Source organism: Impatiens glandulifera, chromosome 5, assembly GCF_907164915.1.
Source record: "Impatiens glandulifera chromosome 5, dImpGla2.1, whole genome shotgun sequence".
NCBI lineage: Eukaryota > Viridiplantae > Streptophyta > Magnoliopsida > Ericales > Balsaminaceae > Impatiens > Impatiens glandulifera.
The window spans coordinates 28,519,617-28,535,949 of record NC_061866.1 but is presented as its reverse complement, the minus strand read 5'-3'; the positions used below and the strand labels follow the sequence as shown (position 1 = coordinate 28,535,949).

Sequence of the window (16,333 nt, the reverse complement as noted above, 5' to 3'; positions counted from 1 at the left end):
ATATCAATGGTTTAATGTGTTTCTCCCTGAGTCTGGATGATATTAATTAGTGAGTTTATTGATGAAGAATTTCATGAGTTGAGGTGTATAGATTATGGACCAATGGAATTTGGTATTTTGAAGTTAATTATGTTTCTCTTGCTATAAACTTAGAGCCATGTCTTACACAACTTTTGGAGGTTAGGAGAATCATGGAAAATTACTATATTACATTGGAATCAATTAAAGTTGAAATTGAGATTTTACACTAAATTGATGAAAATTCTACAAATTTGAAGCACCTATATGCACGTTAAATTGAAAATTTGAGCAAATAAATTGTGATTTATGAATCCGTAAAAAGCAATAAATATATAATTATAATCAACAAATTTAACAGAAAAGTTTTATAAACATTGACTCTCCTTTTTACCATATAACTTACATCTAGAAACTATACTTGACACTAGCCATAGTGAATGCCAAACAATGGAATCTGTAAAAAACAATATATAATATAATCAACAAAATTAACAGGAGAATTATTATAAACATCTTCAACTCTCCTTTTATAATATAATTTACATCTAAAAACTATAGATGACAATAATGAGAGTGAATGCCAAACACGACACTAAAAGGATTCTCTAGAATACACATTAATACCTGCCTTTATATTTCAGCATGCCTCTTTCACTAATTCATGGTTTAGAATCCCCACAATAGAATTATTCAGTTATTCGTGCCAATTATAAGATGAATAACAAAAAAAAAGAATGTTACATTTCAAAAGAAAATTAGTTACAGTAATAAAATCTTCAGATGACAAGGCTATATATTCAATTTTTTTAATGTTTCAAAATTGATAAAAAAAAAAAAAGGAAAGAAAAAAAAAGAAACATATGAACTATGAGTTAATTAAGGAAAGTATATTTAATTACTGTATCATGCAAAAGAAATTAATAAACTTAACTTCTCTCCATTACTCACTTGTTAATCCACAACTGTTTTAACCATGTATAAAATACTATATAGTAATATATATAAAAATGTATGGAGTGTGTTGATTTGTTGTAGGGAGAATTTAAGTACTACAGAACAAGACTTGTTTATGGGGATTCAGAAAAAGGTAATGACTAGCGCACCAAATTATAAACATCATTTTGCATACACATGCATGCACTAGCTGAATGTTTGATTTTCTAGATAGACTGATGTTTTATTATGGGAAATTTCTATATGCAACATATAACTTGGAGTTAAGAGTAGAAAATAAAAAAAATTCCTTGATAAATTATTCGAAATATGGAATTGAGATTGTTACTAAAACTCTAGTTCAAGATTGATCTCGAGTTAAGAGGTGTAATGTTTAAAAAATGTTTCTTATGTCTAATTAGATCTTCAAAAGTTTAACATTTAAGACTTTAGGATATAACAAAATAAATTGTGTATAGTTTCATCCCACTTTTATTATTACAACTGGTTTAAAATTTATTTGTTTATATATGTGTTAATTTTATTAGACCAGTAAAAATATGAGTTGAATTATTGAGGAGAATGTTTTTAAGTAATATTGAGTCAACTTAAATTGTAAATAAATGAGAAGATATGTTTCTACACAAAAAAAAAAAAAACTAAAATAATAAGAAATGAAAGTTAAATAGAAGATGTGTGTTAATAATTGACTTCAAACTTCTGAGATATATTTACAAATTGTCTATGAAACAAGAAAGTTACTTGTGCATAAAAAACAAAAGGCGCATTTTAGAACTCATTAAGGTATGTTTTCTCTTATGCATGCACCAAATAGAATAAGTTGTTCTTACTGATAAGTAAGAACAATCAATCCTTCATAAAATGTATATGGTAGTAATTTGAAGAAAATATGATTGGATTGTAATATGATTGGAATGTAATATTCTTTTTGTTTCATTTCACAACTTTTGATTTTGAATGGAACTTGGAATACAAAGATGTGAAGGAATTATGTCCTTTAATTCAATGTGCAATGACTAAATGTGAATAGGACAATTAAGAAAATTAATTTAATCCAATTATTTTAGGAGTCGTAGTGCTTTGCTAGAAGCCAACTATGATTAATAGGGTAATACCTACAGCTATTATAATTGGGTCCTACGAGGTCACACATATAGGGTTTACCAATAGATGAAATGAGAATGATTATATTACTAATATATTAGATATTAGTAATATATATTATTCCTTTTATTTTGAAATAAAAGAGTAACTTTGTGGATAAACAATATATTAGATATTGTTAAAGACGTTTAAGCAAGAAAGAAATAAATATATATATTGAGGATATATTTATGAAAGATAAAATTATAACATATTTTATTGTCATAAATATGTTACGGTTTATCAAAAAGGAAGGTGGAAGGTTTCTTACATGACAATTAAAAGGGAAATAAATTTTCCAAGGTGAGAAGGGCATTTAAAAGGATGATTATTCGATAATCAATGAGACACACAAAAACTTCCCCATCCCCCTTTTTCTATAGCTGGAGAGAAGTTCTTTAGAACAAAAGGGTGCTCTTGATTCTGAAAGCAAGCAATCAGATTGTTTCCTTTGGTTATCCTACGATCTAGCAATCGACGGTAACCGGATCTATTAGAACTCGTGTGGACCAAATAGAGGAGCAACAAGTGGGGCTCTGATCCTGATCCAATCAACCAGATCTGTCAAATTCACGCATCAAAGGTATACCATTTCAAGCTGTATGTTTATTCTATCAGTTATGCTTTTATATCAATGATTAGGTATTTTAGATTAGATCTAAAATTTCCGCACATATACCTAATCAAAAACAACAATGGTATCAGAGCTAGGTTGCATAAACTGATAGAACTATTTGATGCAATCTGAATAATAATCTAACAAGTTAATGATTAATTATAATATGATGATATTATTCGTAATATACAGTTAATTGATCTTGTTATGAATTATAATAAGTTTTGTTTAGAATTAAAATATATAAATATGATTTATATTATTTACTTTTTCTCAAAAGTTAAGAAAAGAAAATGCAAGTTCAAGATTAATACTCTTGAAAATTACTCCATGTTGAACCTTGAAGGATAGTGATCCGTAGAAAAGATTACATGTTTTAATATACATTGTTTTGGTTTTATTTATAACTATTTTTTTCACTTTTAAAATAAAACCAATGAAAGATTTTAGTTCCTAAAGAAATTGGGAAAATACCTTTCCACATCATAACCCAAGCAGTTTACGGTATTATTTTGGTTAGATGGGTTTCGCAAATGCGATTGTGTCTTTCCTCTACTGTATACTCTTGAGGGTGAATCTATATAAGGGATTAATAAACATTGATATGGTTGTACCCAATAAGAGACCAATACCAAGTCTTGGATCTTGAGGTATAGGGATGACTCTAAATTGGATTTAGATTATCAACCAAGAATTATAAAGAAGTTATGATTAGTAAATATTGTTTACTTACCCTGAATATACAAGGTCTAAGGCAGTGCAAAAGTACGTTAGACTTTTATCAAATGGGATCTTGGAATCATTTTGTTCAGAAAGGAACTATAATAATTTGAATAAAATGCGCATTCACTCCTGTTAAATTGTTTATCACAAGTGTTTGCATTGTCAATACATAAACTAATTAAGTTGTATTTAAATAACATATTGTAGATAATGGCAAACGATAATTTGAAATTCTCCCTGCGCTCCATTATTGAGAAAAACAAGTTAAATGGGACTAATTTCCTAGATTGGGAAAGGAATCTGAGGATAATTCTGAGGTCCGAGGGACGTGAGGACGTTCTTACTACCCCTATTCCAAAAGTGACTGATACCTCGTCTGACGAGGAGAAGGCAACAGAAACCCAATTGAAAATTGAGGCTTTACCTGTCACTTGCTTAATGCTTGCTGCAATGGAACCTGATTTGCAGAAGAGGTTTTTGAGTTCCGATGCTTATACCATCACAACTGAGCTGAAAACTCTGTTTCAGGATCAGGCAAGGATTGAACGATATGAAACTCACAAGGCTATACTTGATAGCAGACTTGTGAAAGGGAAACCCGTAAGTCCTCATGTGATTAGTCTAACTGGGCTGTTCAATAGGATGGAAGATTTGGGGACCCCTTATGACCAAGAGTTGGCCACGGATATCGTTCTTAGATCCTTACACGATGGTTTTGCACCTTTTAGAATGCAATACCATATGAATGGACTAAAGCATGATCTAAATGAACTCCACAACCTGCTTAAAATGCAGAAGGCAATATCACTGATGACAAGAGGAATGAAGTTCTGAATGTCAATAGTGGGAAGGATTTTAAGAAAATGGCTAAGAATAAAAACAATTACCAAAGAAAAGGTAAACAAGTTGCAAAACCCAAGGGTGATGAGAAACCAAGAGTAGCTTCTGAACATGATTGTTTTTATTGTAAGGCCAAGGGTCACTAGAAGAGAAACTGTCCCAAATATCTTGAAGATAAGAAGAACGGAACTGTGAGTTCCACTTCAGGTATTTATGTTATTGATATAATGACAACCAATGTCCATACATTAGATAATGGTCCCACTTGGGTATTTGATACAGCATGTGGTGTTCACATTATTTCAAATGTACAGGGACTAAGAAATAGAAGGCGGGTGAAGGAAGGGGAGATAGACTTGCGCGTTGCAAATGGAGCAAGTGTTGCTGCACTTACTGTAGGAGTTTTTTGTCTGTCTCTATCTTCCGGTTTAACATTTGAACTTAATAATTGTTATCATGTTCTGTGTATTACCAAGAACCTTGTTTCGGTTGGTGCATTGCATTATGATGGTTTTGATTTTAGCCTTAAGAATGGGTGTATTTCTGTTTCTAAGAATAATATTTTCTATGCAACTGCTCATATGAATAATGGGATTTTTGAAATAGATCTTAAATCAGAATTATATAACATAAATAACAAAAGACAAAAACCAAATAATTTGAGTGAAACCTATCTATGGCATTGTCGATTAGGTCACATTAGTATGAATCGCATGAAGAAGCTCCATAGAGATGGAATTTTAAAAGATATGGATTATGAATCCATTATAACATGTGAATCGTGTCTGATGGGTAAAATGACAAGGTCACCTTTCAAAAGAAATTTTGAAAGGGCTACTGAACTATTGAATATAATACATACTGATGTATGTGGGCCAATGAGTACAGAAGCTAAAGGTGGTTATAAGTACTTCATCACATTTACTGATGACATGAGTAGATATGGGTATGTTTACCTTATGTCACATAAATCAGAATCCTTTGAAAAGTTCAAAGAATTTCAATATGAAGTAGAGACTCAATGTGGCAAGAAAATCAAAGCACTTCGATCTGATCGTGGTGGTGAATACATGAGCCATGATTTTGATCATCATTTGAAAAATTGTGGTATAGTAACACAATTGTCAACCCCAGGAACACCACAGCTAAATGGTGTATCTGAAAGGAGAAACAGGACCTTGTTAGACATGGTCCGATCAATGATGAGTTTTGTCAATCTTCCGATTTCCCTCTGGGGATATGCCCTTACTACCGCTGTACTGACACTAAATAGGACTCCGTCAAAAACTATAGACAAAACTCCATATGAGATATGGACTGGAAAAGTTCCAAAGTTGTCTTTTCTGAAAATATGGGGATGTGAAGCTTATGTAAAACGTTTACAGACAGATAAACTTGCCCCCAAGTCAGATAAATGTTTCTTTATAGGGTATCCAAAAGGAAGTTTTGGATATTATTTCTACAATCCAACACAGCAAAAGATATTCGTTGCAAGGGATAGTGTCTTTTTGGAAAGAGAGTTTCTTTCCAACAAGTTAAGTGGGAGAAATATTCATCTTGAATCATGTCAAAATGATGATGAGCAACAAACTCAACAACAAGATGACATGGATGATGTCATGGATGATGTCAATGATGAGATAAATACTTATGAAGGGATAAGGACTCAGATCATCCAAGAACCTGAACAAGAGGATCTACAAACTGTTGTGGATCATATTCCGGATTCAGTCGTTGAACAAGTTGAACCCACTCGTAGATCGGAAAGGCCAAGGGTTATGCCAAGACGTTATAATGATTTCATCTTAAATGCAAGCCTTGATGTTCTTATGTTAGAACATAATGAGCCTTCCACCTATAATCAAGCAATGATGGGTCCAGACTCCAATAAATGGCTTGAAGCCATGAGGTCCGAAATGGATTCGATGTTTGAAAATCAAGTATGGGACTTGATAGATTTGCCAAATGGGGTCAAACCCATAGGGTGCAAATGGATCTTCAAACTCAAAAATGACAAAGATGGAAATAAATCTATTCACAAGGCAAGATTAGTTGCCAAAGGTTATAGACAAATTCATGGTATAGACTATGATGAGACATTTTCACCAGTTGTTATGATTAGATCCATTAGGATAATCCTAGCTATTGCTGCATATTATGACTATGAGATATGGCAAATGGATGTCAAAACAGCCTTTCTAAATGGTTTTTTGGAAGAGGATGTGTACATGACACAACCTGAAGGTTTTGTAGATCCGAATTATGCTGGGAAAGTATGTAAGCTCAAGAAGTCAATTTATGGACTTAAGCAAGCATCCAGGAGTTGGAACTTTCGATTTGATGAAAAGATCAAAGAGTTTGAATTCATTAGATGCGAAGAGGATCCTTGTGTTTACAAAAGGTTTAGTGGGAGTAAGATAAATTTCCTAGTATTATATGTGGATGACATACTACTTATTGGGAATGACATTCCGATGCTAGAGTCCGTCAAAGAATGGCTGATGAAATGCTTCTCAATGAAAGACTTAGGAAATGCTGAGTACATTCTTGGAATCAAGATCTATAGAGATAGATCTAAAAGGCTACTTGGACTGAGTCAAGGAATTTATATTGATAAGATTCTTAAAAGATTCAAGATGCAAGATTCTAAAAAGGGATTTTTACCCGTTCAACATGGTGTATATCTCAGCAAGACGCAGTGTCCTAAAACATCTGATGAACTTGAGAAAATGAGCAAGATCCCTTATGCCTCTGCCATAGGATCTATCATGTATGCCATGGTATGTACACGTCCAGATGTTGCATATGCATTGAGCATGTGTAGCAGATACCAATCAAGTCCTGGAGAAGCACATTGGAGTGCAGCTAAGAATATCCTGAAGTACTTGAGAAGGACCAAGGATGATTTCTTAATATATGGGGGAGATGAAAAATTAATCGTATATGGCTATACTGATGCAAGTTTTCAGACTGACCGAGATGGCTTTGAGTCACAATCGGGTTATGTCTTCATCCTTAATGGAGGAGCTGTGAGCTGGAGAAGCTCCAAACAGGATACAGTAGCAGATTCTACAACAGAAGCTGAGTATATTGCTGCTAGTGAAGCAGCAAAAGAAGCTGTTTGGATAAGGAAATTTTTGGATGAACTCGGTGTTGTTCTTAGCATTTCAATGCCTATTGATATCTATTGTGACAACAATGGTGCCATAGCCCAGGCTAAGGAACCAAGTTCGAGTTCAAAATCCAGACATGTTATGAGGAAGTATCACCTTATTCGACACATCATTAATATGGGTGATATTAGGATGTGTAAAGTGCATACAAATGACAACATTGCTGATCCATTGACCAAACCTATGCCTCGGCCCAAGCATGAGAGTCACACTAGGGCTAAGGGCCTCAAACATATTGGAGAATGGCTTTAAATTTTTTTTTGTTTATGAGTATTAAACACTTGTTTAAGTTTGACTTGATGATTTTAAAATATATGATATTTCATATTTATTTATACATTGTTCTTAACAAATATTAAATAATATGTCCAAATAATTTATTATTAACAAATGGGATCACCTTAAGTGTTCTGGTGAATGAAACCCCATTAAGTGAAATGAAGTTTTGAATTATTAAAAGTCTATAGTTCGAAATCATCAAATGGACATAGATGATTTTATATGTTACTATATTGTATGCTGACTGATAGCGTCAGGTTTCATGAGTTATAGGGACATAGAGATGTCTAGTCATATACATATATGTGTATAGATGATACATATAAGACTGACCTGCTTTAATACTCTTCAATATTATAGAGTTTTAAAATTAAACCATATTTAGTAGATTCCTCAGACATGAGTATGTTATGGTCTCACTGGATAATTAGTATTTCTTTGACATTATTAAACGCTTTCCGTAAAAGGGAGTTATAAAGGCAATTGTTAGGATTGCTAAAAGTTGAGTGGGAGCCATAGTCATACAAGACTGGAATAGTCCTCCTATTTCGTGTATACTCCGATACATTGAAAAGGGAATGGTGTCTCGGCCACTTGAAGAGTGAGAACTGAAAATGCATGGCCATGCTCGGATGGATTATTTGAATCATCCGTTTTATTTACAGTTCGAACTCAGAGTTCAAGAAACATATTTGATAAAGGATATGGATGTCATCATATCATCGAATAAGACACTAAGAGACAAGGTATCTTATATTGCACACTTGTTTAAGGACAAGTGGGAGATTGAAGGAATTATGTCCTTTAATTCAATGTGCAATGACTAAATGTGAATAGGACAATTAAGAAAATTAATTTAATCCAATTATTTTAGGAGTCGTAGTGCTTTGCTAGAAGCCAACTATGATTAATAGGGTAATACCTACAGCTATTATAATTGGGTCCTACGAGGTCACACATATAGGGTTTACCAATAGATGAAATGAGAATGATTATATTACTAATATATTAGATATTAGTAATATATATTATTCCTTTTATTTTGAAATAAAAGAGTAACTTTGTGGATAAACAATATATTAGATATTGTTAAAGACGTTTAAGCAAGAAAGAAATAAATATATATATTGAGGATATATTTATGAAAGATAAAATTATAACATATTTTATTGTCATAAATATGTTACGGTTTATCAAAAAGGAAGGTGGAAGGTTTCTTACATGACAATTAAAAGGGAAATAAATTTTCCAAGGTGAGAAGGGCATTTAAAAGGATGATTATTCGATAATCAATGAGACACAAAAACTTCCCCATCCCCCTTTTTCTATAGCTGGAGAGAAGTTCTTTAGAACAAAAGGGTGCTCTTGATTCTGAAAGCAAGCAATCAGATTGTTTCCTTTGGTTATCCTACGATCTAGCAATCGACGGTAACCGGATCTATTGGAACTCGTGTGGACCAAATAGAGGAGCAACAAGTGGGGCTCTGATCCTGATCCAATCAACCAGATCTGTCAAATTCACGCATCAAAGGTATACCATTTCAAGCTGTATGTTTATTCTATCAGTTATGCTTTTATATCAATGATTAGGTATTTTAGATTAGATCTAAAATTTCCGCACATATACCTAATCAAAAACAACAAGATGATCACCTAGTTAGTGATGGAAGGGTTATGATAGATTTATGGTGGGAAATTCATTGAAAGAGATTTATTGATTGTTGTGTATTTTCCAAAAAAAAGTTGAAGGTAAGGCCCCTTTGCTTTCAAAGACATAGAAACTATTTGAGAACTGATGTATATGCTTAAAAAGAAGATGGACATAAACACGTCGGAGAAATCAAGTGGGTCGTTTGAAATGATAATCAATAAAGGCGTGTGCAGAAAATTATTTCAAGTTGGTCAACTAAGTTACCTACAAAGAGATGTTTATAGGTTTTTCATGTCCTTTGCAAGGGAGTGTATTTAATTGGTAGTCCACTTCAAGGTGTTAGGGAGACTAACCAAAGAATGAAGATGAGACGGAGAAGATAGAGGCATGTCACTTGTTTCTTATGGTTCGTGATGGTTTGGAATAGGCCAAATTGTCGGCCAGTCGTTGAGGATGAAGACAAGATTAATGTAAAATCCAAGAATGACACAAAGGGAGACTATGAAGTGGGTCATATGGTTCTACAAAGGTGGATATGAGAAATTGATGATCTAGAATCCTAAGACCATTGTTTGGATAGGTGTGTGGGTAAAAACCATGCAAGGATTGTTGAGAAGAGGAAATCAAAGTATTTGTTTATGTTTGATAAATCAAAACAACTTAGAAATTCAATTTACAAATTATTAAAACTGTTTCCACATTAATTTTTGAGTTTCTTTCTAAACATTATCTTTAGCCAAAATGATAGATTATCCCTAAAAGACCAAGAGTTTTGTGAATCATTCTAGACAGGCCTAGAGATGATTTTGGTTTCATAACAATCAAATAAATTAAAACGAAAAATAATCGCAAATTATTATCTCACAATTAGGTTTTCTAAACTAGTTTATGATATTCCAATTATGTTGTCTTTGGAATCCGTCTCCACGTTCCCAACCGCTGCTCCAAATAAACACTTGTGTAGGTTCGAATTGAATCGGATGCTTTTGGCTTTGAGAATTGTTGTTGCTTTGATCTCCTTTTAGTTCTTCAGGAAGCTGGTCAACTCTAAGCTTTTGGTGAATCTATCCCAAATTTTGGAAACGACATGGCAGCTACCAAACAGGTGATCGATCGTTTCTTCATTCCTATTGCACAGAAGACAGCTCACGTCTGGGATACTCATGTATTTACTAATTCGATCTCTAGTGCTGAGCCTTTCCCAGAAAGTGAAACATAGGATAAATTGATGTCACGGTATAATCTTTGTCGACCAAATCAGGGGAGCCCAATCTACCTTCTATTCTTTATCTCGAATGGTGTCCCACACCCTGCTTGAAACCAATTTTCCATTTTCTTCTACATTCTTTCGTAGAAGTGTGTACTATGTATGTGGTCAATAATTCTCTGCCTTTCCGGAATTTTACTTAGTAGCGAGTTCCAAAGCCCTTCTTTGATGTCTCTAACTTTAATTGTTGAACAGTCCCTTTTTAATTCTTGTGTTTCTAATCTCTTCTTTGTGAATGAGTGGCTAGTTCTTGAACCAGGGATCGTGCCAGAACAATATGCCTCTCCCGTCTCCTAATCGAATATTGTACAAACCTGCAACATTGCTTTTGAGTTTAAGTATTTTCTTTAACGACCATCTCTCTTTTGTGTTAATGTAGATGTATTGTACTTTAATAAGTTTCTAAGTAGAATATATTTATTATTAATAAAAAAAATTCTTTTAATATCCCACCATACAACATGAATCAGAATTTTGTCCTTCAAGGTCGTGAAATTGTTCTTCATTGATGTTGATACATGGGGCAAGTAACAATAATACTTAATATAACATGTGTTTTACATATAAGCCTATATAAGCCTGTAGATTAGGTACATCTTACTCATCATCTACATATATTATAAATCAAGAACATCACCTGCCCTAATTTTTTTCTATCAAGATTTACATTTAGAACAAATTAATGTTAGAAGCCATATATCAGGAAAAACATCAATATAAATATATAGTCATAATCCATAAATTTAAATGAAAAAATTGTTTCCAACACCTTATAAAATAATTTATGCAAATAAACCATACATGCACACCAACGACTTGCAATATCAAACAAGACACTACCATGATTCATTAGAATACATAATAATAAACTTCACTTCACATTTGAGCATGCCTACTTCACTTCACTTCACTTCATTGGTCGTTTAAGTTTGTCCTGTATGACAAAAGAATTATATATTTAGTTGTTTGTGTCAACAATAAGATAAATAACAACAAAAAAAATTACATTGGAAAGTGAATACCTCCACTCCATTACAATTAGAACAAATAAAAAGATGTAATTGTTTTGCTTGATCATTAGTCATATCAACACAAAAAGGATGGTACCTACAGAAAGAGAAAGGTAGATAATAACATATCACATTTGAACAAGTAAAACATAATACTAAAAAAAGAAGTAAATCTTAAGCTCACTTATAGAGCACATTACTAATTACCCAAAAATTGTGTTCCAAATTCTAACCCTAAAATTCATTTGGTATATATATATATCAACAAATGTTTTGAAAACCTACACATATTATTACCAGTTTTTGCATTCCTCACACTGCACCATCAGAAGGTCGGGGTTTTCGGGCAATTTGCATTTACAATACCTTGAAAATATAAGATCAATCAATCACAGAAACTACAAAATATATACCAAGTTAGACAGAACCAAACACAATATATACTTACACTACAACGCGGCTAGGTAAAACAAGACCGTTTGCAGCTTTGTATTCAAAACGACAATAGTAATCCTCAGCTCCAGCGTTCTCTAGCTGGGTGTAATTCTTCAAAGAATGAACCATACACTTACCTTGAATCGTGTACGCACTCTGAATGTCATAGTGGTCAGACAAGAACAGTTCTTTCTCACCATGGAATTGTTTACGACCTCCGATGGAATCACCCGGCCGGTAATACCACCTTACCTGAACTGTCACGTCATTTCCATTGTCTATCTGGATCTTCTTTATCTTAGCCACATAAGGAGTAGTATTGCTCTCGGGTGATCGCAACAGTACATTATCTCCAGCTTCAGAAATAAACCATAATGTAGAAATTAAGATATCATAAAAACAAAAAGAGAAGAAAATCGACATAAACAATCATATAAAAATGAGATAGATTCAATTACGTTTGACGACTGTGTTGGTGCCTCTGATGGTGTAGGAGTCTAAGTTGCGTTTGACGACTGTGTTGGTGTCACTGATGGTGTAGGAGTCTAAGTTGCGTTTGACTGGTCTGATTTTGGCCATCTAGTGAGAGAAAGTGAGGAGAGTAAAGGTAGGGTAGGGTAGGAGAATAAAAGAATAAATGGTCTATTGTTCTCTTATGTTGTACTTAAATTGACGGCGACCATGGGATAAACCCTAGAAATTTGTCTATAGCTGTTTATGGGTACGGCGGCCATGGGATAAACCCTAGAAATTGGCTATATGGGTACCACACCAATGGGATAATGGTTTTGGATATAGATGACAAATAATTTTTTATTTTGCTAGGATGAAAATATAAATAACCCGTTTTGAAAACCGTTCCGATGCTCCACCCGGTTTTTTTAGACAAAGATCGTCCAACCAGTTTAACCAGAACCCGATTTTAAATTTAAAAATAAATTGACTAGGGTTGAAAACCCATTGTCTCTCCCTTTTTGTTTATCTTGAATTGTTAATCCGTAATTTGTAATCTATACGAGTTTGTAAACAAGGTAATCAAATCTCTCGATTCATCTCTCTTTGTTATTTATTTATAGATTCAAATTATTGTACGTATTTTTTGTGGGATTCGTTGCGTTAGTTAGATCTATGATTTGTCGAGGAAGGATCGTCATCTTAGATTTAGATTAATACACTGCTTCATTTCTTTTAACCAGTTGAGATTTGGATTCTAGTGTGTCTACTCTATGAGAAAACTTTCTAGATCTAGCATTTTAGAGAAATTTTTGTCTCTTCTATGAATTTGATCTTATTCACATTTAACTAAAAATTTTCTTGATTTTTATTTTGACCTTTGATCTTACATTTGAATTAATTTGTCCGGTTTATAAAGGAGAGGTACACATGATGATGATAGATAGACATAGAGATAGAGAGGTACAAAATAGAGAGAGGCATTTGACAGAGAAGATGTAACAGTCTTACATTATAGTCTTACAGAAGAGATGATAGAAAATTTTCAGTTTAGATTTCTGTCAAAGTATACGGTCCGATAGACCAAATTTTAACCAGTTCGAAGGTGACCTTATTGAAGTTAAAAGCCGAACAGCCCACTCAACTATTTCGCGTTCGGACCGGTTAAACTGTCGGTTGAACCACGTATTTTAAAGTTATAAAATAACATACCGATTTTTTGAAAAAATATTTCTTAAATTTATCATTAGTTACTCAGAGTTTAAATTATTCAAAATTTAAATAAAAATTAAAAATTAGCTATTATTTATTTTCAAAGTGTGTAACTTTAATTCTTCACGTTTATGTTTATGTAAACATTATACATACACCTAGATAAATCACAAAATATTGCTATAATTTATAGCCTATAAGCTCAGTTTTAAAAAATTGTTAATTCAAATATTGATTTAAATAATTCATTTTTTAGTAACAAGTTAAAAGATTTTCAAATTTATTTTCCAAACTAGAAAAACTAATTTATGGTGAGATTTTTTTGTAATTTATTGAGAATGAATCTAGGTGCCTTACGGGATTCTTAATTATCATCCCCAAAGGATCTTTAATTATAAGAATCAAAATTGTATTATTTCAATGGGTATGACATTGTTTTAAAATATTGCATATTATTTAGTCTACTATTCACTCGAGTCTAATTGAATTTATTGTAATGAAAATATTACTCCAAACGGTTATTACCTTTACTCACGAGATCATTATCTACACCTACTAAATATTTTAAATAAAATCTCACCCTTTTAAAAAAAACATAAACAAGGAAAAAACGTGAACGCATTTGAACAAGTTGATGAGGGTTTATTTAACTAATAATTTTAATAGTAAGGAAAATTTTATATATTTTTGTTTTACATACAAAGGTGGCCAATATTACGTCTCGACTTATAAGGTAATTAGTAATATATTATATTATATTTGAAATTGTGTTCTTTAAATAAACAAATAATACTATTTTGCAATTTTCAATATAGTTTATTTGTCAAAATTACTCCATGCTAAGATAAATCGATGCAATTCTTCCGAAATTTTTGATGAGAAGCTTTATTATACACTCAAGAACTCATTAGCCATATATTTATTGACATATTGCTATCATCTTCTCCATTTTGTTTAGATGGTATTCTATCATTCCAATTATTTTTATGTCATTTTATTCCATTTGAAATGATTGTTAAAGATGAAATAATAAAAGAGAATGTGAAATATGGAAATGATGTGGCTTTGTGGAAAAAAAGACTTACATTTTAGGATTAAGATAATTAATGTATGTAATGGAAGATTTTCGTTTCATCATATTTAAATTGTTAGATATTTTATATTCTAACATTTTAGAATATTTTAGAATAGATGTGTCATTATTTATCTTCCAATTGGAATATGTTAATATTTAAGATTTTCAATCATAACTTCTTGAGAGAAATATATTATTTTGGTTTATAGCATTTAAGGACATTAATTTTATTTTAAAAATAATAGGATTTGTTATATATATATATATATATATATATATATATATATATATATTTATATTAGGTTAAAAATGACTTACAACTTTTAAAAATGACAAAAGTTAAAATTTGGAACGTTGAGAAGGTTAGAAAGTTGTGTATTGATAGCAGCTGGGAAATCATTCACAACTCAAATGACAAAACGGGCAGAATATGAGTTATTTGTGATAACAAGGTTGCTGAGGTCAAGGCTCTCTTTTTAAATGATCAAGCAATCCTGGTGGAGGTTAAAGACAAAATCCCATGAATCATGTTTAATCTTTTTATTGTCTATGCTAGCAACTCAAGCACTGACAGAAGACTCCTCTGAAATTGTCTTAGAAACTAGATCAGTAGTGATAAATCTTGGGCTGTCCTTGGTGATTACAACGTAACTAGAAACGAATCTGATTGTAGCCCTAAATCTGAAATAACTCGGGATATGATTGACTTTAATGACAGTATCATAGACATGGGTTGTATCGAGCCTACCAATTCTGGGAATTTCTTCACTTGGTCTTCTACGAGAGGGAATGATCAAATTAGAAGAAGTAGAATTGATAGAAGTCTGGTAAATGAGAACTGGATTAACCAATTTCCGAGAAGTCAACTTTATGTTCTGAATCCGGGTATATCTGATCACTGTCCGATTAAATTGTTCTGGGAAAAGGAAAAAAGGTTCATTAGGCCCTTTAAAATTTTCAATTTCTGGATGGAAAATGACAAATTCATGGGTATTCTCGAAAGCGTATGGTCTACAGATGTTAGGGGATCCAACGTGTACATGGTTTCTGAGAAGCTTAAACTCCTGAAGAATCATCTCCAAAGCTTTGACAAGAAGAAGTTCAAAAATATCTCCAATAGAGTCCTAGCTGCTAGAGAATAACTGGAAGAAGTTCAGAAAAGGTTATTAATGGATGATAATGATGAACAACTCAATGAAACAGAAATGGATGCGCTTGAAAATTTCAGGAAGCTGAGTCTTCTTGAAGAGAATTTTATTAGACAGAAATTAAGAAAGAGCTAGCTCTCGTTGGGTGACAAAAACACAACTTTCTTCTACAGAAAAGGCAAGGCTAGAAACATGAGAAACAATGTATACAGGCTGAAGAATGATGATGGTGAACATGTTCAGGGTCAAAATGGTGTACAAGATTTGGCTATCGATTTCTATAAGCATTTATGGTTACAAGAAAGCAACATCAAAGTCACATGAATACCTTGT

General features: G+C 32.4%; 2 protein-coding genes across 2 annotated transcripts; one reads left to right on the top strand and one right to left on the bottom strand.

Annotated features, from left to right (window-relative positions):
* The first annotated feature begins 3,667 nt into the window (after window positions 1–3,667).
* LOC124939172 lies at window positions 3,668–4,291 on the top strand. Its single transcript, XM_047479678.1, has one exon. The coding sequence runs from the start codon at window positions 3,668–3,670 to the stop codon at window positions 4,289–4,291; it is 624 nt and encodes a 207-aa protein (XP_047335634.1).
* Window positions 4,292–11,970: 7,679 nt separating this feature from the next.
* Window positions 11,971–12,745, bottom strand: LOC124940050 (chromatin remodeling protein EBS-like). The gene is made up of 3 exons (XM_047480528.1): window positions 12,619–12,745; window positions 12,126–12,468; window positions 11,971–12,043 (listed from the first exon to the last, which is right to left on the bottom strand). Exons 1-3 carry the CDS (start codon window positions 12,689–12,691, stop codon window positions 11,971–11,973), a joined length of 489 nt encoding a protein of 162 aa, XP_047336484.1. The 5' UTR covers window positions 12,692–12,745.
* Window positions 12,746–16,333: the final 3,588 nt, after the last annotated feature.

Excerpts from the sequence above, each read along its gene's own strand:
- LOC124940050 (XM_047480528.1), bottom strand. The coding sequence starts at position 12,691 with ATGGCCAAAATCAGACCAGTCAAACGCAACTTAGACTCCTACACCATC. Across the intron at positions 12,469-12,618 it reads CACCAACACAGTCGTCAAAC|CTGGAGATAATGTACTGTTG; the intron begins GCAACTTAGACT and ends TTATTTCTGAAG. Across the intron at positions 12,044-12,125 it reads TTACCTAGCCGCGTTGTAGT|GTATTGTAAATGCAAATTGC; the intron begins GTAAGTATATAT and ends TATATTTTCAAG.
- LOC124939172 (XM_047479678.1), top strand. The coding sequence starts at position 3,668 with ATGGCAAACGATAATTTGAAATTCTCCCTGCGCTCCATTATTGAGAAA.